Source organism: Aquila chrysaetos, chromosome 9 (genome assembly GCF_900496995.4).
Source record: "Aquila chrysaetos chrysaetos chromosome 9, bAquChr1.4, whole genome shotgun sequence".
NCBI classification, from domain to species: Eukaryota; Metazoa; Chordata; class Aves; order Accipitriformes; family Accipitridae; genus Aquila; species Aquila chrysaetos.
Window position 1 is genome coordinate 37,858,683 of NC_044012.1, and position 27,722 is coordinate 37,886,404.

Sequence of the window (27,722 nt, forward strand, 5' to 3'; positions counted from 1 at the left end):
AACAGGTCTGAAAGAGTCCATAATGGGAAGGATGAGAATGGTTATCCCTGATGTTCACTCTGATTTTTAGCTGTTGGATCTTTCTGTGGCTGTTCCAAGGGTGGAAATCCCATGTGCAGTGCAGAATTTATGGGAAACGAAGGAATTCACGTGCCTGCTCTATTGTTTTTTAGTTTTTATTTATAAATGCGACCATTGCCTCATTATATAATCACAGCAGGATGTGCCAGGAAATGCCAGTGGATTTTTGCATTGTACAGGTGAGTTAGAGACTTCAGATTTGGCTTTGTATCGTCTCAGTGACAACCCTCAGTATTCACATAGTGCTAACACCACTGAGGTTAACCAGGTTGTGTAGGACCCACCTGGCAAAACCCATTCTCTGGTCTTTATTTTTATACAGCATCTTAAACATACATAGTACTTCAGAGTAAGCAGCTTGCCCTGCCCCTAAAAAGCACACACTATGTATATACAACATAATGAGAGGTGAGTAAATATGAGGGGATAAACAGCATTTTCTCAAGGTCTCTGGTATTATGTATTTTTGGCGGGTTTTTTGAAAGAGCCTGCTCCTTTTGTTATCTGTCTGTTACTGTGTTTATTTTAATCTATTTACTAGTTCAGTTTTCCTTACCTCTGCATGGGCAGATTAATAATTTTATTTGTTCGTATTCTGCAAAATTCTGTTTTATTTTCTCATCATGTAAGGGTCAGTCTTCTTTCAGTGCATGCCCTTTTCTCTAGCATAGAGATGATTAACTTCTGCAGTAAATATGCAAAAATATATCTGATATAACCATAGGAGCCTTCACTGCATTAAGTGGTGTGCTAGTAATTTTGCAAAATCAGGGCTCCTGAAATGGTCTTTTCTTGCAACACGTATGCTTTTTTCCACTCTTGATAATGATTATTCAGTTTAGCTTGGGGACACAAGTCTTCAGAAGTTGCAGCGACTTTCTCCACCCTACCCTAAGCCCAAACTGTGGTTCTTTGGGTCTGTGCTCAAAATGACAGTGTGTTGTTCAATGATGTGTTGGTCAAGGCAAGGCAATGTGCATCACCTTGGGTTTGCTGAATTATGTGAAACAATGGAACAGACCTTTGAGCAGTTACCCTACTTACTCCTGACCTTGGTTTCCACCTGGCCTACAATGATCTCCACTAGTGCTTGCTTTAATTACAGGCTCCAAAATAAAAAAAAACCAAAATTTAAAGCATGGAGAAGTTAACCCGTACATTTGCATTTACATCATTTGAAACAAAGGTTGAGTATTAATAGCTGTCTTTATCCCAAAAATACAGCCTTTTCCATAGCATCCCCCACTTTCATATATTCCAGATGAGATGGGTAGTTAGTGCATTGGAAATGGGGGTTGTTGCGGATATAGTTAAGGAATTCTGGAGCTCCTGGGAAGATGATATTGTCAGCCAGAAGAACCGAGCCCTTCCTCAGCAAGTTGCATTCCTAGAAAGAAGAGAAATTGCTTCACGGTGGCTGTTAAGCAGACATTAGCTTGAATGTAATGTGCTTTCATGTTAACCAAGTCATACTCAAGTGCCTGTATCCAAAAACCCATTGTACTACGGATTTGGAGGGAAGAAAAGACATGGGAGAAGCTGAGTAACTCTCTGATCTTTTGTGGTCATGTTTAATAAGCTGACTTTTTCTGTTAACACAATCAGTAGAATGATAGAGATGCTGATAACATGTTGGGTCATTCAGGTTCTGAAATAGCAAACCAAGTGCAGTGGAAGTGTGCAGTTTGCTGCTCAGATTTTTTCCAACTATGTCTATATGATCAGTAAGATAGTTTTGTTTTGGCTCTCTTGCCTAATGTTTGAAAATGGTTTTACTGTTGCATTAAAACGTTGCAGTAGCTCTTAATATCATCTGAGAGACCGGCATGTACCAGTCTGCTTTGGCCAGTCTCGGTCAAACTCCAAAACCACTAAATGAATAAAAGAAATTTTCTGTGCTTTTTTTTCCTTTAATCTTATACAACTTCCTGCCACTTCGTTCAGGAGCTGGGCATGAAGCAGGGTTTGTGCACAATGAAGATCACTGACAAATTTCCACAAGGCATAATTAACTTGCAAGATTCACTTCAAGTGCAATGTTTATCCTCAGTAAACCTACAAACCTAATTTTTACTGGTATTTTTGTCTAGTAGAAGTTGCTTATCTGAACTTACCAGCTGTTTTAAAACAGTCTATAGTTAATCAGGCTGGTTGTTATCCTGTGTTTACAGGCAGCAGTTGCAGCCAAAACATGGGGTGGTTTTTGTCACTCCTGGTATATTAGAGAAGTCCTGTTGATGAATGTGCTGCAGAGGCTGTTTAGCTTACTGCTCTTGCCTCTGGTGACTGAACATCAGTCAGCACAGTAGAAGCAATTCAGAGACATGGCAATTATTCTCTGGTCTGTTGCGTAGCTTATAGAAGCCTACCAGTGACAACACACTGTATTTTCCACTGGTCATCAGGATTTCAGATGCTCTTTGTGTCAGGCTTTTCTAGAAGTGCATGAAAAGGAATGCTGTCTGGGCCACTTTCAATATATATTTCATCTGAATAATTTATGTTCATATTTTGTATTCACTATTCATATTTCAATACATGCCAAAATTGCATGTTAGAAGGTTTGTAACATCTGAGAAAACGTGGAGATCTTTTCTTCATCTTTCTCCTCTTAATTTCTAAGTTTTTTTTTTAAGCAAAGCAACTTTATGTCACAGTTGCATCAGACTGATCACTATGATGGAACTAAACTACCTGTTTGTTTTGGCTGTGTTGTGAAGGTTAAGCTCCCTCTGATAAGGATGTGCTAGCTCTTCCCAGTGGAAAGAGCTTAGTCATCCTTACAAAGCCAGTTAAAACATTCTCTGGGTACAAAATAACTGTAGGGAGGGAACATTTTCTTCAGCTACTGCTGTGTAAATTCAATACTGGCTGTTCATAACCCCAAACAAATTTCCTTTCAAACAGCTATCTGGGAGACAGGGCTGAAATTAAAAAAACAGGGGAGCTTGGATGAGAAAATAATGTTGTAGTCCTCAAGCAGGGGTCAGGAAGAAGTTGGCAGGTTCTCAATGTAAGATGCAGCCTCAAAAAAAGTGGATTTATTTGTGAAGAAAATAATTGAAAAATGACACTTCCATACAAATAGTTAGGCAGTTGTAGAAAATTTTATCAGCCTGCAGCTCCAAAGCTAGGAGAGTATCTGTATATGCTGTGTTGATAGATACAGATGTTGTGAATCTCAGTTATTTAACACTTGAAAATACCTTCCTATTGAGAAGTCCCATAGTAGTTACCTCACTTATCGTTGCCTACTGCTGTTACAGCCAACTTGTTCTGTAATGCTAACAGTAATGGTTAAGGCGGGTTGGGAAGAAATGAGCATAATTTTTCCACATTCAGGGCTGGAGGTAGAGTTGCACAGCACTTCCCTAGCAAGTGCCTGACTGGGGCAGTCCACACTCCTCCGAAGGTTGCTTTGCAGTCAGTTAATAAGGTGGTGTAAAGATTCCCAGTAAGGTGATACCCAGCTGGGCTACCAAAATAGGATTTCATCAAAAGGCTCTGCTGGCACCACAGACCCATGCAAAAAAAGGAGTACCGAGGAAATTAGAGAGGTGGAGCTGGGATATGCAGGTCCTAAGTCTCACCTGCTCTGAGGATGAGGCTGTTTTGGGGTCAAGTGTTCCAGTTAGTGACCATGCAGACACTAAGAACCAGACCATGTACTCCTCCAGCTGGGATTTCTACTGCAGACCCATTTGTTCAGGAAACAAAATGGTTCAACAGTATTTGCCAGGTCCTTAGCTATGTAGTGTTAGCAGTTGTCCCTGCTAAGTTTGGGATCCTGTCCTGCAAATCCTCTTTTCTTGTAAGGTTGCTATTTTGGCTACCATTCTTCATTTTACAGAGGATGAGGTCCTTCATAAAGAATATAGGCCTCACAGACATCAAGGCATTTGCTACTTTACTTTTAAGACTGGAATTCTGCAAACTGACCTGAAGCAGGATGGTGTCTGGTGTGTATCTGTCTTTCCAGTGGTCCAGAAAGACAAAATCCAGAGTATCCACTTCATATTTTTTCTTCAGCTGGGGGATTATTTCCTCTGAAGGGCCTTCTAGGAGTTTTACCTGAAATGCAAATCCATCTGATGAATTGTGAACCATTAAGGAAAAGCACATGTCTCTAGCTTATTTTAAATTGTGGCTAGACATCAGCGATCCTGATTATAGCTCAATATTGCCTCAGTTTAATTATTTCATAGAATTAGATCAAGTGTACTTTTTTCTCTTTTGACAAATCAACTCAGTTATGTTCCAAAATATGGGTTTGGGTGGTTTTGTGGTTTTAGTTTTTTTTAATAATAGCAGAAAAAGTGACCTGTTGTTTCTGTTGGATAACGTGATTCTTTACTGGTAACATGGGAATCTCCTGTTGAAAACAATACTTTTAATTACTTTTTTAGTTACATCTCAGTTGAATCTTGTAGTCCAAGGGAAGGAAAAAATACAGAGAACAGGTTAGTTTAGAACAACGCTGGAGGCTACAGTATGTAAAATTGGTATGTCCAGTAGAGGGAGGAGGCAGGACAGAGGCTATTACATCTTCCTCACAGGTTTATTGGCATAAATACTGTTAAGCTGAAAGAAGCTGCTGCACATTGATTTGTTAAGCAAGTGCCATATACTGTGAGCAGTGGGAAAAAATGGCAAGGAAATCTCTCTGGTTTATGACTCATAGCTGATCAGGAGATTAAATCAGATGGGGAAAATGCAATTTTAGGTGTCACTAGTACTTCAGGTTCTCTTCAAGAAGTTAAACGCATTAGAAGATCTCATGTTGGGATTTATTTCCTCTAGTTTTATCATCTACGTTGAAGGGAGTTGTCTAGTTGAATAGACAGGCACTTCTTAGGCATGAATCCCCTGACCTGCTGTAGATGTCTGCCTTGGGCTGAGACGGATTATAGACTGGAAATACCTGCATCTCAACCAACTGTACAGAGAGTCAAGACACCTCAGATTGCACAAAATTTAGGTATATATATCTTGTGACCAACTAGATCTGGGTAAGTACATCTCCTCTGAAGTCCATAGCACATAATGCAACTGCTTCTTGTGAGCTTTTGTAATAAATTAGACTATGGTTCAGTTTTCTGTTGTACTCAATCTTGACGCTGATTTGAACCTTTCAGTTTATATATAGAAAACCAATATTCTCGTCTAGCTTTTGGGAGGTAACATAGTGAAATCCTCAGCTGTACTGCTGGGAGAGGTCAGGGACTGTAACTAGGCACAGAGCTAGTTAAATTAGTGAGGACTGTGGGTGCAAGAAAAAAAAATACAAAACATCTATGAATAAATGTTGGACAGAAATCATAGGCTTCTGATTATCAGGAGCAGGAATCTGTGGGGTAGTCTTGCAGTTCAATAATGGCAGTAAATCTAACCAGTTTTGCAATACTGGTTTCTAATTTTATGAAAAACTGCGTGTGCTGATGTCCTGTGACTATAATAAGTGAAATACCTGACTCCGGAGCCTCCCTCCAGGTCTGTATTATTCTTACAGTCACTATGTGTTTTGAAAATAGCTCTCAGTAAATGGCCTGTCTACTGTACTTACCAGTGAATAGTGAAGAGACCAAACTGGAAGATGAAGTCTAAATGCTTTCAAAATGTTAAGGAGATATGGATATATATGATTGTTTCTGGTCTTGCCCCTCTGAATCTTCATCCTGACACACATAGCAAAGAACTCTGGCAAACAACCCTGATTGTTTTGGTCATGCACACATCTTGATAAACCTCAAGCTCTACCGTGACTCCCAGCTGGGTCTGCATCGTACTTGGACACCTGACTGATGCTAACAAATTTAGCTCACTTGAACTGTATATACAAAAGAGCAGACAACCTTGGTCCTCTGCATGGACACTGGTAGCTTTTCCCTACTGTCAAGCCTGATGGTTAAACTGTGCATGTTCCCAAACACTTAGGGTGTCGTACTTGCTTGACAAGTAAAAGACAAATTTAAACCTATTATTGTTGTTTCTATAGATAAAGTCCCACTCCCCATGTATTGCTTCCTTGTACCAACCAGAGACAAATAGTATTTACCTTATCTTGTACTCCAGCAAACTCAATCATCTGTTTAGCTATAGCAGCAAATTCTGGGTTGAACTCCACAGTGAGAAGATAAGCTCCTGCCTTCAGTAGCCGAGCAATCCTAACTGCTGAGTAGCCACAGTATGTTCCCAGCTCAAGTGCAACTGATGGGTTGACCTCTTCCACTGTCTTGTCTAGAATTAAACCTGAATAAAATGGAAATAGGTTAACTTTTGACAAAATCAAACTGGTTCACAAACAGAAGAGCAAGTTAGTGACAAGAAACTTACAATGTCCATGTATTACTCAGTTGCTCAGGACATTAAAAAATTAAGGGTTGATATATACTGTATCCTTTGCAAATTGGCTTATCTGTGATTAAGTTGATCGTGGATATTCTAAGTTTCAAAATGCAAACTTTCAACTAAAAAAAAAAAAATCTTACTTAGCTTCACAATATAAACCTTTCTGAGTAAGGAAGTGCCTGAATTAACTAAAATATTTATAGTGTTACAAGGGAAAAATGCAGTGTTTTTTCTAAGAACTTATTGCAGAAACTGGCCATATTTGTGAAACGTGTAACTCCTGAATTCTGAGTGCTCATATTTGTTGCAAATGTTACATGCAGCAGTCTGATACAAAATTTCTTATCCTAAATACTTGTTTTTAAAGGGAAAAATAAAAGTGTAGTTATAAAGTTGCAAAATATTTGGATGGAAAACATTAGTCAATTGTTAGCAACAAAAAAATGTTCCCCAAAAGAAATGACAATGTACTATATTCAGTCCTTCTGAAGAAAAGGGTTTATTTGTGAGAAAACTGTCTCTTCTTACTTGTATGGCTAGAAACTTGATAACTACTCTGAAAAAGTATTTGAAGGGATTTTACACTGAGCCATGGAATTTTTCAATGTACATACACATTTCATTACGTGACATTTTCCTAGGTGTCACTTGTTTATGAATAGTGTGATGATGCTTGCATCTTGAGATCATGTGGTCACTCTCGAAATCTTAGGTAGTAAAGATGCATTGACTTTGATGGCTCTCATCTGAGGAAAGGTCATCTTGTCAGAGCAAAACTAGAGTGAAAGTCTTAAGAATATAATCCCAAATGATCAAAGTTTAGAGCTTTAAGAATTCCTACTCAGCTACCACCTACTGTTCTGTTGCCCTAAGCATCCCAGCCTGGTATGCAGAAGAGCTAGTTTCACAAAATGTACCCATGACAGGGAAGCATTTTTATTACAATGCTTACAGTTGTATTTCATTAGCTATGATAATCCCAGATGAAGCAAACTTCCCCTGCAATTTCCCAGCAAGAGGTACTTTTGTGTTGAATTCATAAGGGACCATGTTAACATTTTTCCATTACAGTATTTTGAAGATTGTCACTTGCATGCAGCTAAGAAAAAAAATATTTTGTCCACATATTTTCCTTTAGGAGGCAAGAACATTTACTCGCCAAGCAGCAACAATGCCTGATAGCTGCTTTTGGGTACTACATGGGTAGGATTTCTCCCCCCAACGGTAACTTGTAACATATGGTTGCATATACAAAGTTCATAGAGTTTAAAATACTTCTTTTTTCAATTTACTATCTTTTGGTTAAGGATCTGAAAGTACTTAACATAATGAATTATGCCTTAAGGCTACCCTATATAGGAACTGCAGTATAACACAACCCTATAGTTTTCCCATAAACTGTCACCCTCTGCTTACATACTTGCAATGTACACAACATACAAACCCAGATTTGGTCCTCTGACTTCCTGGATTACTCACTGGATACCCCTCCTCAAAGATATCTATCTGCACAAGCATGCATTACTGTTTACAGAACTACTCTGCTGACCAAAAGGCTGTTGCTGCTTTTTTTTTTTTTTTTTTTTTTTGGCAGCAAATGGAAGTTACCACGTGAATACAATAAGATGTCCTATACTATGCTAGTCTTGAAGGATCTTTCAAGTGCTGATCCCTGCTGCAATTACCTTTCTCATCGCCCACATTCATGGCCCACTCTTTCTGGGAGCAGTACTTATCTATAGTGTCCAGCACACTACAGGGGTCTCCTCGGACTGCATTCTGCAGCACGAAATTTAAAATCCTCTGTTCTTTGGTCTGATTCATGATGAAATTGGTTATTTTCTCCCGGATTATTTCATTCCAGATAAGGGCTGCAGTGCCGTTTTTCCTGATGAGCACCACAAAGACCAGCAAAACGAAAAGCAGGATGAAGACAATGAACAAAAGGACTGAAGAGCTCTCCAGCATCTGGAAGGAAAGAGAAAAACAGCCCAGGGTTAAGGTGGCACGGGAGAGAGCTATCCTTTTTGTAAATATTAAGCTGAATAACTCACAACCAACCGTACTGAACAGGAACACACAGAGTTTAATTATGATATTGTCCAGAGTAGCTGAAAATTACTCTCTGTCACTTGATAATGGATGGTGCTCTGTGGCACACCCTTTAGAAGTCAATTTTACAGGCAGTCAACAAGTAGCTTTATTTAATGCTCTGGTCCCTTCCCCCACACAGCTGCTCAGTCCTGGCTTCAAGCATGCCACTGCACAAGGAGCCCCTCAGCATCAAAGCTGTTCTAACCATTTTTCAGAGGATTTAAAATCTTAAATTAGAGCCTGCGTGTGATCCCACTCTCCTAATTTTTGAGCATTGGGAAACTTCTGAGCTGGCCTTGGTAAGAAAATATGGAATGTCACCCTTCAATTTTGAGCACGGTATCAGCAGAAACTGGGCACTGTTAGGTAACATTCTTTTTCAAATCAGTCTGCAGGTCCTAAGTTACTACCTTACATGCAGACCTCTCTGCTAGCACCTGCCCTTCTTGCATGGTCTGCAGAGAAGCTGAGCTTGATGTTTCAGTAGGATTCAGCCTGCCTCCTTCCTTTCAGAGCCTGCAGCACAGGTACCCAGGTGGAATGGTTTACAGAAGACAGTAGCCTTTTTCCTGCTTATAAAACCTTTGACATGAGCCATCAATCTGATACTTTTGAGAACAAGATACATTTCCTTTCATAAAGTACGGATGTTTTCTCACTGGTTATAAAAGCCTAAAACTGAGTCCCTGAATCAGAGAAGAGCCCAGGCTCATAAGATTGAAGAGATGTAACAAAAAGGCACAATGTACTTCTCTGATGGGCCAGCTCAAATTATCTGATGGGATTGTGCCTATTCTCCCCCTGAAATTCAGTGTCATAGCTAGAGGTGCCTATGTGTGTGCAGCATGGGTGGTGTGTTTCTGTTTGAGAGTTAAGGGCATCTGAACATAAAGCTCAGCAGATGGGATGCATGTCACCCTGTACAGCTCAAACAATAAATCCCATCAAAGCCATTTACTCTGATGGATTTCTGACAAGTTAGTATAGAGAAAGGTGCATTTAGTTCCATGCAGGAGTCACAGCACAAAAGATCTGATAAGGAAAGAGTTCTTAAAGTTAAGGAATTGATTTAGCCTTTGAGAGGGTGCCAGACTAAGGGTTGTGATTTGCCTGAGGGTTCTCTGCATGTGAAGTTCCCCTCGTACAACCCAAAACACACCTCATTCCTGATGATGTAGCTTATAACACCTCCACTTTTCCACCTCTGCTTCCCACAAGCAGGGGCTGACAGTTGAACTCTGGGAGGAGACCATAGGTTAGAATGTGCTCTAGTTAGTATCGGGATGAATGAATGCCAAGTTCACTTGTTCTTTAAGTCTAATTAGTCATTTAAACACAGGTCTGAAGAATTCAGAATCAATTTCTTAACCTCTGCAGGCTGGCTTGAGTTGCACTGTTTTTTAAACTGTTATTTTTAAAGAACATGACGCTCAACTCTTTCTAGTCTCTGATTCTTTCTATTAAGTCTCTTCCTCTCCAAGCTTGCTAAAAATAGTGAACAGTTTCCACTTGCACTTGCGTTAATGTTCCACCTACCTGGAGTTCAGCAAAAGCATTGGTCCAACAGGTGCTACAACATCCTCAAAAGTTTTGCCTAGTTGCCCAAGAGCAGAGGTAAAGGGTCTATATGATTAGCCAAATATTCCCCCAGATCTCTTCCTACCTGTTCTTGCTTCCCTTTTTTGTTTGTTTCCCCCAAAATTGTCCCAGGAAAATCCTAAATTTTATGGGTGGTTAGACCTCCATTCTGTAGTGGGACTTGGCACATACACATTACACATGGGAAAAAAAATCTATCCCACTGCCTTAAGTTTTCAGTCATTATGCAGAACACATTTTGAGTTCAGAAGATGACTGAGTTTCCATGGAGATATGCTCAACCTACAGTACAGCTGATGTTTGTTCACCCATCCACTTATCTTAGTTGCACAGCAAGTATGATTTGTTTGGAGCAGATAAAAGTCTATTTCTCTTGCTTTTAAGTATTTACCAATGTCAATGCTTGTTTAATGCTTTCCTTGCAAAGTCTGACCTGAGATACTTCCTTTCAGGGCTCACCAGCATCATTAGCACATGAAAATCTTGCTTCTTGGGCTTTCTGAATTTTGTTTCCTAGCTAATAAGAACCTGCTGCTTTACCTCAACAGAATCATCAAGGCCCGGATGTCAATTTTGCCTCTTCCCTTCTATGCACTAGTAGTTCTATTGATCAGTACCAACTGTCCTGCACCTTCCAGATGGGACTTCTGCTCTTTCTAGTTGTTCTGTGTGAAGACGTTCCGTGTTATCTGTTGTGGTGGGTTGAGCCTGGCTGGATGCCAGGTGCCCACCAAAGCTGCTCTATCAGTCCCCACCCTCAGCTGGACAGGGGAGAGAAAATATAACAAAGGGCTCATGGGTTGAGATAAGGACAGGGAGAGGTCACTCAACAATTACTGTCACGAGCAAAACAGACTCGACTTGGGGAAAATTAACTTAATTTATTGCAAATCAACCAGAGTAGGGTAATGAGAAATAAAACCAAATCTCAAAACACCTTCCCCCTACCCCTCCCCTTCTTCCTGGACACAGCTTCGCTCCCAGGTTCTCTACCTACCCCCCCCCAGCGGTGTAGGGGGATGGGGAATGGGGGTTATGATCAGTTCATCACACGTTGTCTCTGCCGCTTCATCCTCTTCAGGGGCAGGACTCTTCACACTCTTCCCCTGCTCCAGTGTGGGGTCCCTCCCACAGGAGACAGTCCTCCACAAACTTCTCCAATGTGGGTCCTTCCCACAGGCTGCAGTTCTTCACTAACTGCTCCAGCATGGGTCCTTTCCACAGGGTGCAGTCCTTCAGGTACAGACTGCTCCAGCGTGGGTCTCCCATGGGGTCACAAGTCCTGCCAGAAAACCTGCTCCAGCATGGGCTCCTCTCGCCACGGGTCCTCCCAGGATCCTGCTCCAGCGCGGGCTTCCCATGGGGTCACAGCCTCCTTTGGGCATCTCCCTGCTCCAGCATGGGGTCCTCCCCGGGCTGCAGGTGGATATCTGCTCCACCGTGGACCTCCATGGGCTACAGGGGGACAGCCTGCCTCACCATGGTCTTCCCCACGGGCTGCAGGGGAATCTCTGCTCCGGCGCCTGGAGCATCTCCTCCCCCTCCTTCTTCACTGACCTGAGTGTCTGCAGGGTTGTTTCTCTTACATGTTCTCACTCCTCTCTCCAGCTGCAGTTTCTGTGCCTGCCACAACTTTTTTCCATTCTTAAATGTTATCACAGAGGCACTACCACTGTCACTGATTGGCTCGGCCTTGGCCTGCGGCGGGTCCGTCTTAGAGCCGGCTGGTATTGGCTCAGACTTAGGGGAAGCTTCTAGCAGCTTCTCACAGAAACCACCCCTATAACCACCCACCCCACCCCCCCCCCTCGCTACCAAAACCTTGCCACACAAACTCAATACATCTGTCCACTAAGAACTTGGATTAGGCTATATATCATTGGTTTAACAGAAAAATATCTCTCTAGCTTCACTTGGCTTGTCTTCACTTGGCTTTCATGGCTTAGTTGATTTTATGGTCATTGTTGATGGATTTGGATTACTGACATAGTTGAGAAATAATTATTCTGAACTGCAGTGAATGGATGGAGCCCAGAAGCCATTTACTGATGCCAGCAGGTGTCTAACCTTCCTGCCTTTGGACAAGGGAAACCATGTGAGCCCTGCGTGCCAGTGACTCACTTGGTGGCAGTCCAACCATATTCAGGTCCCTCTAGAACTGAAGACTGCTCACATTCAGAATTATTTCAGACTACTGCCAGACATAATCCTCTGGTTACAATGGATACTTTGGCATCCTCTGAGTACAACTTGCCACAGGCTGTTGCTTTGGCACTACAAGATTCTGCCAGCATGTTTGGGGCTGCCCTTCACAGATCTGTTGGACAGCAAAAACGGATGATAGCTGCCGGATAAACTAGGTGGTGTATTTTTTAAGGAAAAGATTTCCTCCTTTATTGCTTAGCATAGATACGAGACCATTTGGTGAGATTTCTCAAAACAGGGAGAGAGGGCATCTGTAGGCTAACTCAGCCCCACTCCCTGTCCTGCAGGAATGCTGAGACTTCTTTTTTGGACCTTAACAAAAAGGACCTGCTTGACAGTAAAATCCTGCCCCTCCATTTTCACATTGCTTCCCAGGCATGGAAAGGTATCAGCAAACTAGATTTCCATTGTCTTATTTTCCCACACTGCTACAGGCTTTATACACCAGAATTACAAGACATCACATGCTCAAAAGCCCATGTATTAAAGAAGGACAGCTTCTTCATTGTCTGCAGCCTGTGAAATGTTATTTCTTAACGTATCTCTGTTAGCCAAAGGAGAGAAAAGCACTCAGATTAGACCTGCTGATTTTTAGTAACTTCAGCTGATCTCAAACAAATAAATACTTTACTCTCATCCTTACTTGGATAGCAGCATCCTTTTAAATATTTTGTTGTTTTAAGAATGCACTTTGTGCAGAGAAAGACACCTTGTTTGAGATGTACATGCCCTATCTTTTCAAAGGCATAGATTGCATTTAGGTTGCGGCCACCCATGGCAGGTACTGCAGTGTGACAACTTGATACTAAGATGCAACTAGCTTGACAAAAAGGTCTAAAGTGGGATATGCTTCTGAACCACGCAGATAGCCATAGCCTCCTATCTCTTCTAGCCATTCCTTATGCAAAAGCATGAGCAGGCTGACAGCCCTTTAGCTTGTCTGGAAGGGCAACAACTGATAGTTCTGCTGGGCCACCTGGAAAACAAATTTTGGATCTTCAGCTATGAAATCTTACTGCTTCAAGTTTACCCAAGAATCCCCTCTGAAGGCAAAATACTGACCTGCATTTCTCTTCGTGTCTCTTTGGATCTAGAGTTATGAGTGGCTGTTAGCATTGGTTTGTTTACATCTTTTGTGTAACATGTGTCAAGAAGACAAAAAAAGCTATAAATTTAAAGCTCAAATGTGTGTGATTTGGGGATGGTCTTAGATCTAAAACTTAAGCAAGGAAGCAATTCAGCTTGGCTATTCCTATGACCAAGTGCTCAGAGGAGGGATCCATTTCTTACAGTGCCTCAGTTAGACCTTTGCACTTCTGAGTCCCACGTGAATGCTACCATACGTAACAGCAGAGCCCACCTACCTCCACAGATCCTTAGAGGTTTCTCACAGGTAGCAACAACCTGTATAGTACATGCTGCTTTTTTTTCCATTCCTAGACAAGTGCACCTGGTTTTGCTGTAGCAAGGAATTGTTTTCAACTATTGGGTTTTTTTTATCATTATTATTGCTGTATAACACCCCAGCACCTTCATAAGCTGGTAGTATGGGTTGTTCTTAGCAGAGCTCCTTTAGGAGACAATTATCCTTAAAACCACTTTCCAGAGAAGTTAAAAGGAGCAAAACAGACATATCTTGTTTTTCTTTTCTTTTCCTTTTTTTTTAAACACAGTTTCTTTTTCAAAGTTTGTCCCTCTTAATTTCTGTCATCTTAGATGTGAAAATAAATTTAGTGATAGCAGTAGACTGTAAAAGCAGCCTGCCAAGAGCAAGATGCATTGGTGATGGTCATGCACCCAGAGGGGGGGAAAAAAAATCTGTACCAAAATAGGTAATTGCTTTCATATTCTTAGCTGGAAAATATTTGATATGAAAATTAAGTGCATAATTCAACCAATTGAAAACTACCACTACCTAAGAGACAGTCATGTTATGACAGCTTTAGAAAATGCAACTGTAATTTTAGCTTTAATGTGGATTCATGAGATTCATTAAATATGCAATAAAACTGAACTTGCAAATAGTCAAGTTTCCCATAACCATTTATTACAAGGCAGTCACTCTTACTATTTAATGCTTGTACTGAGGTTCCAAATACACAGGTTAGCACTGCAACCTCTTCTGTGCATTAGAAACACCATGATAAAGTAAGCCTTCTCTTTGAAAGCTAAAATTTAAAGTGGAAAATAGCAGGCAAAATGAAAAATTCAGCAACAGAATAAACAGAAAACTGGAGGGATAACATTATGGAAAGGAATGAATAACACGTATCACTAAATCTGCTTTTGAGAAGACAGAGTTTAAAAGAAAATGTATTAAAATTTCATGCCCAAACCTGTCAAACTACTGATGAGCCTTTCTAAAGCACTGGGTTATTTTTTTATGCATGTAATCTTACTCATTTTGGCAGGTTTCATAAGACCAAATCATAACTTGACAATGCAGTTCAGCAGTTTTCCCCTGATGCAAACCATAATCAAACAATCAGCATTCGAATGGGAGTACCTCTGTTTCAGCTCACAGAGATTTAAAAAGACACTTTCAAAGAGAGAAGCAAACACAAATTGTGGGAATCTGCTGCCCCAACTTGTCTGCCCCTGAAGATAAAATACCCAAGTCCTTCCAATGGCTATAAAAGAAACCTCAAGAGACTGGCTCAGCCTTAGGGATCTATTATTATGGCAATAGTTGTTAAATTAGGGGATTCACTACCCCCTTACTATGATGTGATCTCCAGTTTTGCTGAAAATGTAAAAATGCCCACGTGATGGAGCACAAAGCAATACATCCTCTTCTTTATTCTTGTACAGGTGACTCCAGATATTTCACCAAGGGTTACAATGGATCTTTCAGTAATGCTATTTATCAGTCCTTCTAGTAAATTTTTCCATGTACTGTTAAAAAATAATTGGTCTTAGAACTCCCTGAAGTGAAAAAATAAGGATTATAGAACAATTAGTAACATCAACTTCTAAGGTAACTCTGAGTAACCAGATGAATTTAAATTGAGATTTTTCTTAGTGTTTCATAAAAACTGTATGAAGTTTTCAAAATAATGTTAGAGAAAGGTGTATGGAGATTTGATCTAAACTAGTGATTGCTACTGTTTCTCTCTCAGATTCCAAAACAACCTCCCTCAGCTAAAAACTGATATTTACTGAGAAGAAAAATAAACATGTTGAAAGTAAGCACCTTTAAAATGCTCTGAGTTTTAATAAGAACCTATGTCTTCGTGAGTTCCACACTCAGTGGATTTAAAAAGTATCAAATTTGATTATTTAACTATTCTGAAGCTTAGTTTATTACATTATGAGTAATTAACAAGACCTCATTTCCTACAGATGCAACAATAAGAGATGACAGGTATTAAAACACTTGGGAGGTTGAAAACTGTTGGATAGAACACTTCTGATCAAGGTGAATCCTTATAAGCCTAATCACAGAAACTCTCATTACAATTTTAGCTTGGATAAACCGATATTGATTTGCTTTGTACTGAAAATGAAGTCCTAAATATAATCACAAAAAAATCTCTTTTACAAAGACAGCATATACATTAGACTGCTATACTCCAGGACTGGAATGAGAGTAAACTTTGTGATCCTGAGTCAGGGGACTTGGGTTTGATTCTCATTTTGGCAATATTTTTCTGATCTGATCTTGGGTGAGCTGCCTTACCTACATCTTTGTTGCCACAAGAGTAAATTAAAGTTACTGCTACCTCTGTAACTTTCAAGGTGTTATAAAGCTGAATTAATCTTTGTCAGAAAAGTCCTGAGGAAAGGCAAAGTGATTTTATCTGCATTAACTAAAGAGATCAATTTTGGGATACCAAGACAGCAAATGCCTATGTGACATTATTATTCTTGAGTTTATGGACAACAGGGAAAATGTGGAGACAAACAGTGCTTCAAACACTTTCCTTAAATGATTTCAACCTGCTGACAAATCAGGCCTTTGAGGAAAGATGATGTTGCATCCAATCTTGCTATAATTTTTCTTGCATTTAATCTAACTGCCAAGTACTGGTTGGTTGTTTAAGAGTTTATTATGACCCTCCAAGCATCCAGACAGTACTTTAGCATTCTAATGCTAAAGGGTTTAGAATCCAATTTAGACTTTATTAGCTCACATAACCTGATGAATGGGGAGTGTTTGGTAAATTTATACCATTCAACCTTTTTTCACAAAAGAATCTCTCCATCGGTCTGATGGTATTGAGGATAATAGAAATAGTCTACAATAGTAGAGTGCCAGGGGACAACAGGGCTTAACTCATTGCAAAGACACTGCTGTTAAGTCTGCAAAGAGAAAAATGTTATAATGCAAACAATTTTCTAGAGTTTTTTTACAAAGGCCATACAAATTAAGAGATTAAACCCTCCCATACATGTACCTGTGTGAAGGAGGTAGGTGTACCCTCTATTATTAGAATAGGGTTAAAAATGTTTTAAATTCAAACTCTTTAAAAGCTTTTGCTAAAATTATGCTTTTAAGTTTCTCATGCACTAAAGTATGTAGAGGATTTGCATATTAGCAAGGATATATTAGCTGTTTAAGAAACATTGTGAAAACAATGCAGAAGAGTCAGCACATTTCTACACATATTTTAACAATGTCTGTTGCTCTGCACTAGGCCGGAGGAGATCTGTGCTGTGCCATGACTGGGACAGGAGTTCCTGACTCTTTGTCCTATGCTGTCGCGAATGAGGCAGTCTCTGTTTTGTGACATTTTGCTTTTCTTGATCTTTTCCCAGAGCAAAAAAGGCAGAGTATTTTGGTCAGAAAGCCTAAACTAACTTCTGCCAAACATATTGTATCCTGTTGCTGTAGGCAACACAATTCAACAGCTTCATATTTTAGTACTTCTAAAGGTCAAAAAAAATTTTTTTACCTCCTATTTTTTCATTATTGTTTATGTATTTTCAAATGAGTGCAACACTGTGAAGAATAATCAGCATATTGCCAAATGCGAATAGCTTGTGTTTCAACAGGAACTTAGTCTGGGAGTTTGACATTCAGATTTTCCACTGACATCATGAAAACAAGCTGAACAGACTTTACATAATTTTTCACTACGTACTTCTTGCGTGAAATCTAAATTTCCCTCTTCCTAGGTTTTTCCAAATTACTACAGTTTAGCTTCACTACCATGACTACAAAAATTCAGACTTCTATAAATACAAAGTTCTGATGATTTTTCCCCCCTCCTAAGCCTTTTGTCTTTTCTTTTTCCCTCTTCTCAGGTTGAAAGGAAACAAATACTTCTTACTGAATGAAAAGAAAAGAACAGAAAACTGCCTATTGCCTACTTGGGAGCCCCACCAACTATGCTTCATAAGGTTGTTTAAATCCATTCTCCCCAGATAGATTTTAATTCGGATAATTGCTACCCACTCAAAACTCCCTTCACAGTAGCCATTGTCTGTGATATCCAGTGCTATCACCCAAAGGAAAAGGTCTATATAATGGTTTATGTGCCCCATAAAGAAGAGCCGACTTCAGAATAAACTGCCCACACAGACAGGCCTCATCTCCATTCAACAAGCAGGTCCATGTGGATCTGTAGTGTTCTGGTCCAGACTGGCCTAGTGAACACACTGCACAATTAAAGCCAGAGTTTGAGGTGAGGCAATTCTTAAAGGATAATGCACTTTACTTGAGCAAACACCCTTTCAGGTACCTCTAGGAAGCATTTGTTTCTAACAGTCCTTATTCCCACTCCTGAACTCCAGATGCGTTTGTACTATTCATACTAGTGTTTGAGGCCAGTGGTTGGCGTAGCTCAGCTGAATTGTACAAATCCCACCTGGGAGGCAGTGGACTGCTAAAAGTAGAAAGTTGTCTGCCCTGTCAGCACACTAGGAGCTGGTCTGTAAAAAGTTTTCTCAGCTGAGATTTTCATGTTTCTCAGAGGGGTAAAACAAGCTCCAATTGAATGATTTTGTCCCAAATGGAGGTAGGGAGAAAGGGCTGGAAGAGGAAAGACCAAAACGGCTAGTTGCCCTCAGCATAATCACCTGTGACAGACCTATTTCACATTCTCTCTTTATATCACAAAGATCAAGGGCTCAATCCTCAGTGTCCCAAATCCCCACTGCGTGCTACTGCCCTGCTTCCAAGGCTACCGGCTAATCTAGTGTAAATCTGTCTCTCCCAGCACAGCTTTCTGCTCTTCGCAAGCTGCTCCTCAGACCAGGGGGAGTGCAAGACAAACTTGGTAGTGAGGACCCCCTACTGAGGAATGTGAAAGAGTACGAAGGAAATCGCTGCTGAAAGGATGGCTTATTTCTATGGAAATGAACAGCTCTAACAGGCCAGGCAAGGTGGGATCCACCACAGCACAGCAGGTAACCAAAGCACTGCGTGGTAAGAGGCAGCCTAACTGGGACAGAGCAGGGCACAAGACCTTGGTCTCAAATCCTGACCAAATGCCTCCCCCCAGAAAAGTAGCTGGAGTGGGCAGAGAGTATCTCTTACTTTAGCTAGAAAGTGCCTTCTGAGAAATCTCTCCTGAGAGAGTTTTAGCAAAACTGGTATGGATGGCCTCACACATTAAGATCTCGTTCCAACAACTGCTGCCAAAATTATGTTTTTTCAGAAAATTCCCAGTCAGTTCTAATTCAAGTGATCCTGAAGGAATGCTGAAAGACAACAGTGTGGGACTGGCAGAGATAAACCTGATACCAGCTCCAGGCTGCTAAGAAATATTGCTAAACTTGAGTGACAAGTAAATTGTTTGCAGTGTTAATGTGCTTAAACTGTTTTTCCACTGATGGAAACTAAAGCTGTAAATCAGGAAATTTTTCTTTTGCATTTAAATACTGCAGTGCTGTGCAAATGCATGAGATTCTGAACCTGAGGGCTTTGTTAGAGGAGTCCATGGCTGAGTAAGCAGAAAAAAGTAAGCTTAAGTAGAGAGATTAAGTATAGGTTTTTTATGGAGATCACTGGTATGACATATGGTTGACAGTATTGGTAAATATGAGTTTGTTTTTAAAGGACAGAAGGTAAAGAATGTCTGTAAAGGTAAAGGTATCAGAAAGATACTTGATAAGCAGCAACAGGGCTAGCAAGCAAAAGTACTAGCTTTTTGTCTGTTCTTCGCAGACATTTTGCTGTAGCAGAACTCCCTCTTGAGAAGGAAAATCCCTGTAAAACACAGCTGCAGCAACACATTTATAAAAGCAGCTATTCAGACAAATATGACTGAACTGAAGCTTGACTTGCATTCAGCTTTTTCTTGAATACAAATGAGTACCAAATTCCAGCATACTTATAGTCATAAATTACATTCTCAATTTAGTCGGGGTTATCTCATCTCACTTCTCTCAACTGTCAAGGTTTACAATACAGTACAAATGCATTACACACAAATATGTCCTACTCTCTCTGTGAAAGCTGTTGCTGCCCACGGACTGGCTTCCTGACAATGAGTACCAGTCAGAATGTGAAAAACACCGTTTCTTTCGTATTCACCACTGTTTAAAATAGTGACATTATCTAAGATAACAAATCATGTCAAGTCTGAGGAATAAGAAAATATAAATATGTACCTTTCTCAGTACAGCAGAAGCTGTTCCCTCCGATCTTTTCCTGTGCTGCTCTGTTGTGGATTTTATAGAATAAGAGTCCAAGAGCCTGCAGTATTCAGTCACATTCGATCACATCACAGGAATAGCTTATCAGTTCTGTTACACAGACTCTAAAAGGAGCGGTGTCCTTTTCCCCAACTCCTCCTTTCACATATTTCTGCACTCCTTAAAGGTACTCAGTGCTCTAATAATCTTTGAGAAAGCTATTCATCTGTCCCTTAATGACAGTGTTCTTGTTACTTAGTTACAGCACAGTGAATGCTGACAAAGTCAGGTATGAGCCAAATCTGTGCTCAGTATAAATGCACTGTGTTCAATCAAGCAACTCTAGGAATGAATTTGGCCCAAGGGATTTAGTTCTTTTTTTCAGCTCAGACGTGGCATGCTACAGCCAGAGCAGAAGTTGTAGAAACAAGAACTAGGCATGTGGGTTAAATACAGAGTGCTGCTGGAGGGAGGGGAGGCACGTATAGCAAATTGCTTAACAGCAGCTACAGGAGGAGGTGCAGTCAATACATTATAAATAGTATACTTGAATTTCTATAGTTTCTAGTTGGAAAAATATTCTGCTACAAACAGCCCTAAGATGAAAGAAGAGGCTTATTCTAATAAACCTTGTTCTTGGCTTGACTGTCTGTATTGTTATTGTTTCCTTCGAGGTAGAAACAATATAATCAAGCTGCAATTAAATTGCACCATAAAAGAAAATAATAAGAAAAACCTAAACTCAAACATAACATGGTAGTAGTTCTCTGCTGTATTCTCACTACAAAACTCAGACCTAGTCTAGTGTTTGAAGCTCTAGCCTAGGAACTTTTTTAAGATTCAAAGAAAGAATTTGTATCAAATGTGGCAGAAACAGGAGGTGAAGAACTGAAAACAGGCTTTGTCACATGAGGGGGGAAGTCCTTGAAAGAATTAGGGACTACCTGAGAGCATGACAAGAGAAGCATAAAAAATTTTAAGTGGAGGGATTGAATAAAGAATTGTGGAAAAAAGAGGTAGGTGAAGATCAAAGTGGTTTTAGTAACTCTAAACAAAACATAACTAAGACCCTGCAATATAGCATAGTACCCAATGTCAATACAGAATAACTTTGAAGTATCCCTTCCACATATAACAGAGCTTTAGCTCAACAAATATTTTCTTATAATCCAGACATCAAGCAGAACAAAGAATGAAATAAGCAATACTGCACTCCAGCTTCACTGACAGTAATTTCCTGCCTGGTCAAAAGCTGACTATGAAAGCATGACAGGTTGTATCTGCATGTTCCCTGATGCCACCCACAGTTAAAATTAACTGAGAACTTCTTCTACTGCTGGGCTGTGGAGAAAAGAGCTTAAAACAGTAAAACTTCTTCTATGCACTGACCTGGTTCTGTAAGCATACAGCTATTCTTTGGAGATGTCCTTGCAGTTAACTATAGCTAGTTGTGAACTGGTGGGTGGTATCAGCCCAGCTTCTGCTTAGCAGCATAAATTAGTGCCAAGATTTAACAGATTGAGCAGCATCCCATGACAACACTTCTAAAGGACTTCTAACTTTGAGCTGGATCATATTCTTCAGGCTAGAAGCATGGGAGGAGCAAACTTGCTTCTGCCTGCCCACAACTGTTTACTTGTATGATAAAGGCTATGCCTGCAAAGTAATCCTTTCTGTTGTCTAGATATGTCATTACATAAGTCAAAATGGTGAATGGCAGTAACTGCAAATTAGATAAAGCCAGAGGTTCAGTTAGTTAAACCACCAAACTGTGTGATAATGTAAGTTGCTCCCAAGTTAAAAGAAATGTTGTAATACGTTATTATGGGATATTTTCTTCTCCAAGAGAAGTTTCTTTGGTAGACTGTTAGACATTGGCTTATGCCTTTCTTTAATTTACTTTTTTGCCCAAGACAGGGCCTATATAGATATGGATATTTTTGTAAGTTTTCACTAACATAATAACAATGCTACAAACTCCAGAGTGCATACGTTTATACTTGTGTCCTAGTAAAAATTTACCCTGATATTAATACATCCAGGTTAGAGAACTGTGGAGAGCTATAAATGTATTGGTGTAATACAATTTTTACATAGAGACAAGATCTTAAAAGATGGATTTGGTATTGCAGAACGTCCGGATACTGCATTCACAGGGCACGCCTATGGGAAGATGTAGACCCAGGATGTCTTAGCCTGGGAGCAACATCACATGAATAGCAACAGGTCAGAGTAACTGGCTAGTGCAGACTGACTCACTCTGACAGTTTAACAGGGTTAAGCTCAGATCTGTAGGCACAAACTTGAGTAGACTTCCTCATGTACAGAGCTCCCAATTGCAAATGGAGGCTATACAGCTGCAATCACATGATGCAACGTGGCAGTGCTATTCCTACTTGCTGTGCATAGCACGGAGCTAAAGCTTTCTAAGTAAATCCATGCCTGGCATAACAACAAATGGCATTCCCTTCTTCTAATAATCCTGGCCAAAGACTGGTTTTTAAAAGCCTAAACAAAGAGAGACAGGAGAGCGAGCACATTATCATAAACCCCACAGATTATGTGAAACACGGAGTGGAAGAAAATTCTTTTGAGCTTGCATTTTCAGAATAGCAGGAGGGATTTTCTTTTATGTGAATTTGCTGTTTTCAACAGTCAAATTAGTTTCTCTTGCTGAGAAACATGCAACAGTGGAATTTTGAAAAAGGAAGCACCACTCATGTATGAATCAGGAAACCGCCTGGAGATATCTAAAATAGGAAACAGCTAAAAGAGAAGAAAGATGGCCAGCAAAGTTGTACTCTAACATTTAACAGATTATACAAGCAGTTAGACTATTTTGTGTTTACTGTGCATCTTAAAATGTCATCATGTAAACCAAAAAAAAAACTTCCTGCTTTCTAAGACTTTTTAACTCCTCATAAAAACTTTGAAACTCAGTTAAGTCTGACATATTTCTGTCTTTTCTCCCCTCGCTTTTTTGGTAATATATATATGTTGAAGCATTTGAATGAAGTCAAGAACTTGTGTTACTTGAAGCTTCATTTGTCTCTGCTGTTTTTTTTTCCCCTCATTTGCAATCAACCAGTTGTTTAGGACAAACTATGAACAGAAGATTCTGTGTTAAGGAAGGAAGGAATAAAATGGCATAGATTAAATTCTCAACAACAACGAGTCCTACTCAGACAAATTTCTGAAAATAAAAAAAAGCAAACAAAGGGAGAAATAGCAACAAAACTGAAATGTTAAACCATTTTTGTTGGTTTATGAACCAGAAAAATGTTTTCAGTAGAGGAAACATCGTTAGCCAAAGGATGTATTCTTTGTTACAGGATGTCCTTTTGGGGCACCTAGCAAGTATTAGAATGGTTGGTTTTCTTTCAGAATTACATTTTAAAATGGAATTTAAAGTATGACCTGATTTAGAGTAATTTTGTGCTATGTGTACTTTTCTTAGCTTTTTCAATGATGTAGTTTGTTTAGATACATTTACAGACCTCACATAAAGAAATTATTAGGTAATGGGATATATTTGTCCCACCTTAACAAGATGTTGTAAACTTACTAGACTTTGCATGGAAATCTGATCAGCACCTCAATCTCATAAACCAAAATTAGACCTTTTCTTCCCTTATCAGTTTGACTTTTAACTCTCCTAAAGATGGATTTGTCAAAGCTCTTAAAACCAGGTATCAAAAATGCAGAAAAATACAGCAGAGTTTGACTGTAAGCAAACACCCACAGATTCCTTCATGCCAATGTGAAGCAATAGCCAGCAAAAAGTAGTAGTAGAAAATTCTTGCTTCACAAGTCAGTTAAGAAGCCTCAAATAAAAGTGGTAAAAATACTTCTCTGGTTTGTCCAGGATCTGTGTCTTCGAACAAGGGTCCTCACTTGTCAGCATAACCCCCATGTTAGAATGCTATCCATATATTTACCAATTTGAATCATGAGAAGGTTTTACCTTGCTTTGAAAAAAGACTGGTAACCACCCCTCCCCTGCTACCATTTATTCTGTCCTTTTTGTAGCTCTGGGATATGGTTCTCTCAGTTGCCAGGGACTATGTCACCATTTCCACTTTCGTATTCACCATTTTACATGCCTTTCTTCCACATGCTTTTTCTTTCCCTCCTCCTTCCTCCTTAATGCTAAGGGCACCATGCTACACAGTAGCAGAGGAACAACAAGAAAAAAGAAAAAAGAGTACAATCAATCACAAGAGAGATGGTAAGAAACCAAAAAGTCCTACCTCATGCAGAGGCCTCATAGTTCAACTAGTGATCCAGTACAGTTCACTGACACTTCTGTAAATCATTAGTTAGGTCGTGCCACAAAATGCAACCTTTGATATAATCCATTTCCAACCCCACCCACTAAAAAAGAAACAAGTTATGACTTCCAAAGATGGTATCTGACACCTCTCTTCTTTACCCCACCCTGCCAGGTTACTAATCTGGGAACATAAGACATAAAGTAAACCATGCCAGAAAAACAGGAAAGACATGAAGATGTTTGAAAAGTCAAATTTCTAAAATGTTAGGTAGAAAAGGTAGTTGGTCCTGGTTGTCTTCATGAGGAAGAATTTAAGTAAGCCATTAATAAATGTAACAAAAAGTATTTCATATGAAGAAAAAAAGAGTACAGAATTCCAAGCTGTCCTTACAATAAATTCAAAAAGAGAAAGTCTGTCCATTAACAGAACCAATTCATGCCTTGCAAAACCTCTATTTTTGTTGAACGGATTTATATACATTTCTGAAACATATTACAGTGGTGTTTCCTTTGCCCTTTTAATACCACACTGTTTACAGTACATTGAATAAACACCTCCCCCTGGAAATAAACCAAACCACACCTAATGTATTAAGTTAATTTATTACTTTAAATATGACTAGCTACAACTGACAAAATTCTGTAGAAATATGTTAAGTCTGATAGCTATCTTGTAAGTTTTTTTTATCCCATGTTTTGACAAAATATGCTTTCACTGCAGAAACACAATGCTTCATGTAAATGATTTCTGATACTACAATGTATTTGCCACTAAAGGACTTAACGCTTGCTTTCTTAAAAGAAATTAAGATATATATTATATATATGTAAAAAAATGTATATCACTAATTATTCTGATCATCTTAATGCTAACGACAAAAGAATTAAAATAAGAGAATAGAAAGCTATAGGAGATGAGCCAAACACACAGCAGAAGCCACACCTGATAACTAGAATCTGTCTTTGGTCCCTAAGAAAGATTTTTGAAGTGTAGTGCAGACACACCTACTCAGTGCTGACTGCAGCAAATATCAGCAGCTACTCCTCTTATTGATATTGTCACCATGGGCAAACCCTACTCCTCATTGCTGATATTTGCCTCTACCGTTCTCAGTGATCAAGCTTGTGAGAATGTGCAAAAACAAGCAGAGTGGCATTACATAGGCTTTGTACTTTCTTCTGAAGATAGCAGTCCTGATGGGAAAGCCTTAGCCTGTGGAACTGCACAGTGCTTTACCATTAGCTGTGAGATACAGTCAGAGGGCTGGTGACACCCCAGCTTCACACAGGCTGCCAGTGGCACAGCGGCAGCTATGGATAGTTCTGGTTCCCAGATGATTTAAGAAGGATGCCAAGTGAAAGCAAGTGACTCACTTTCAAGCTAGAAAAGAGAAGTTGTGTGCTGTGTTTAGGAAAACACAAACATCTAAAAGAAGATACAATCTCACCACTGCTGCGTAGGCTGTGGTTCACTTACTTAGACTCTGAGCTCTAAAATAATGAAAGCAACCAGTAATGCTAGTGTACAGTGTGGCTGTTACAATGGGCACTTGGTCAAGATCCTATCCTTAGAAGAGTTTAGAAGCATTACTCCAAATTTATCATCAATTCTTTCCTAAATTGCCACTGTAGGTGCTGTTTAAAGGTAATGTTTTCTACCAACAGCTTTGCTACATTTCAGGCCTCTCCTTATTAGCAAAATACCATAATGCTGCAGGGACACTTCTTCAAATAAACTTGTTTTGTGTTTGGGGAAATTTAATTCTATCCTTGATCCTACGTGTCTGAACTAAATGCTGTGTGAAGAGCATATGCTCAACACTGCCTGATTCAATTCAGGATAGTGGCTAAAATGAACAGCTAAAACAACCTTGCATGCACGCACCTGAAAAGCATAAAAGATTAGTATCTGAACACGCTTGCAATTTCTTTAATTCAAAGGCCTCTCAGTATGCTCTAGTCATGTATTTCTACTGCTGCTGCAGTGGGTAAGAATCTTTCTAGTGATTTATTGATTAGTGCTGCAGGAGGCAACGGAGAGGGGTTTTACCTTTTTTGTTGTTGTTTTTAACAGCAGTGATACTAGACAAGTTGTCAGTCCATTTACTGAAGTGATAGTAATTCCTGTTTCATGTATTTTCAAACATTAATGGAGTGAAAAAATTTAATCAGACCTATAGTGGAGGTGATGTTTGTTCTACAAAACTTTCTTCTGAGTATTTTAATTTCCTGCCATTTCTCCTCAATTGTAGATCAGATGATCGATGGCTTCTGAAACAAAATTGTTGGATGCTGCCCCCTTGTGAGACAGGCCCTTGCTCCGGAGCCAGCTGAACCATCAACACCTAAAACATTTTTCCTGTCGCCAGCTCCCTCTCCCCAAGAAAAAGCAGCTGATTCTTTGTCCCAAACTCTGATTTGGCTGTGGTGGTATTTATCACATACGACTCACTACATACAGCAGCATGCAGGGTCACTACTGTGCTTCAGTAAAGGCCAACAGCCAGCACTTCTGAATGAGAAAGAACTTGTTCCCTGTGGTATTGTTTTGATCAGTGCCTACTTTGAGGCCTTTTACGTTAGGCTGCCAGAATACATTACAGGCATTAATAACTCTCACAACTCCCATCCAAAGTAGGTCAGCAGCATCACCCTTGTTTAATCAATAGCTGGCATGTGGCACAGGGATAGGAAATGCTACCGAAGTCTGTGAAGCATCCATCGGAGGTGCTCTGACAGGTCGTCCTGTGCAGATATCCATACCACCACAGTCAAACCATGTGTTAAAGCTGTTTGTGCTGGTCTAGTTCACTGACCTGTGTAGCATGTGCCCCGCTCCACCATTTTGGTTGAGGAAGCCCTCTTCTCTCCGACCCGAGTCCCTAGCGCCTGCTCTCAACGCTGAATATATCTTAGCCACAGGAATCCGAAGCAACATCCCCTGCTGCCTGTAATACCTCATGGAAGGGAGAGGCTTTATTCAAACCACCTTCTCAGAGGTTTTTAACTTTCAGTCTGTGCACTGCACCTTTGGAAGGGGCTGTGGCAGCCAACCTCTCACCGTGTCTGTTACAAAGGGACGTGCAGTTTCAGAGGGGAAAGAACAGGGCTCTGAATAGCGGTGAAGGTTCTGGGCACTCGTCGTGTTCCTCTTCTTTCCCTAAACGCCTCTCCTGAACCCCTTTTGCAGCAGCACCTCGGGGAGAAACCAGTCAAGCAAAGCGTGGGGTTTTTTTTCCCTTCCAAGCGCCTGATTTTAAGGCAAACGCGCCTCTCTAACGCCAGAATCTGTGCCCGCTTTCTAAAACGGCCTCTCGCGGCTTCGCAGCGGCTCCAGAAGCCGGAGCTCCCGGCGCAGGGCGTCCGTTCTCTCCGGGCGGGAAGCGGCCGCCTCCCCTCAGGTCTGCGCCGAGGGCGGGCGTCGTGCTCGCACCCGCGACGCGGCAGCCCGCGCGGCGATCCTCGCGCCCCTTCCTCCCACCGCCTTCACGGGGCTCCGCCGCCCTCACCTGCCCGGCGTCGCCGCCCTCCGCTCAGGCGC

General features: G+C 40.3%; 1 protein-coding gene across 5 annotated transcripts; it reads right to left on the reverse strand.

Moving 5' to 3' along the window:
- Nucleotides 1-162: 162 nt before the first annotated feature.
- COMT (catechol-O-methyltransferase) lies at nt 163-27,713 on the reverse strand. 5 transcript variants are annotated; one of them, XM_030024162.2, is made up of 5 exons: nt 27,691-27,713; nt 8,115-8,397; nt 6,137-6,330; nt 4,021-4,152; nt 163-1,468 (listed from the first exon to the last, which is right to left on the reverse strand). In XM_030024162.2, the coding sequence occupies exons 2-5, from the start codon at nt 8,395-8,397 to the stop codon at nt 1,289-1,291; spliced, it is 789 nt and encodes a 262-aa protein (XP_029880022.1). In that variant the 5' UTR covers nt 27,691-27,713; the 3' UTR covers nt 163-1,288. The 5 variants fall into 5 exon arrangements, with proteins under 5 accessions (XP_029880022.1, XP_029880019.1, XP_029880018.1 ...); XM_030024159.2 differs by lacking the exon at nt 27,691-27,713 and adding an exon at nt 24,159-24,343; XM_030024158.2 differs by lacking the exon at nt 27,691-27,713 and adding an exon at nt 23,873-23,894.
- Between the last annotated feature and the right edge of the window lie 9 nt (nt 27,714-27,722).

Bases quoted from the DNA above. Each gene is read 5' to 3' on its own strand.
- COMT (XM_030024159.2), bottom strand. The intron at 6,331-8,114 runs GTAATTGCAGCA...CATTTTATTCAG, and splicing joins GAATGTGGGCGATGAGAAAG to GTTTAATTCTAGACAAGACA. The intron at 4,153-6,136 runs GTAAATACTATT...TTTGCATTTCAG, and splicing joins TTGCTGGAGTACAAGATAAG to GTAAAACTCCTAGAAGGCCC.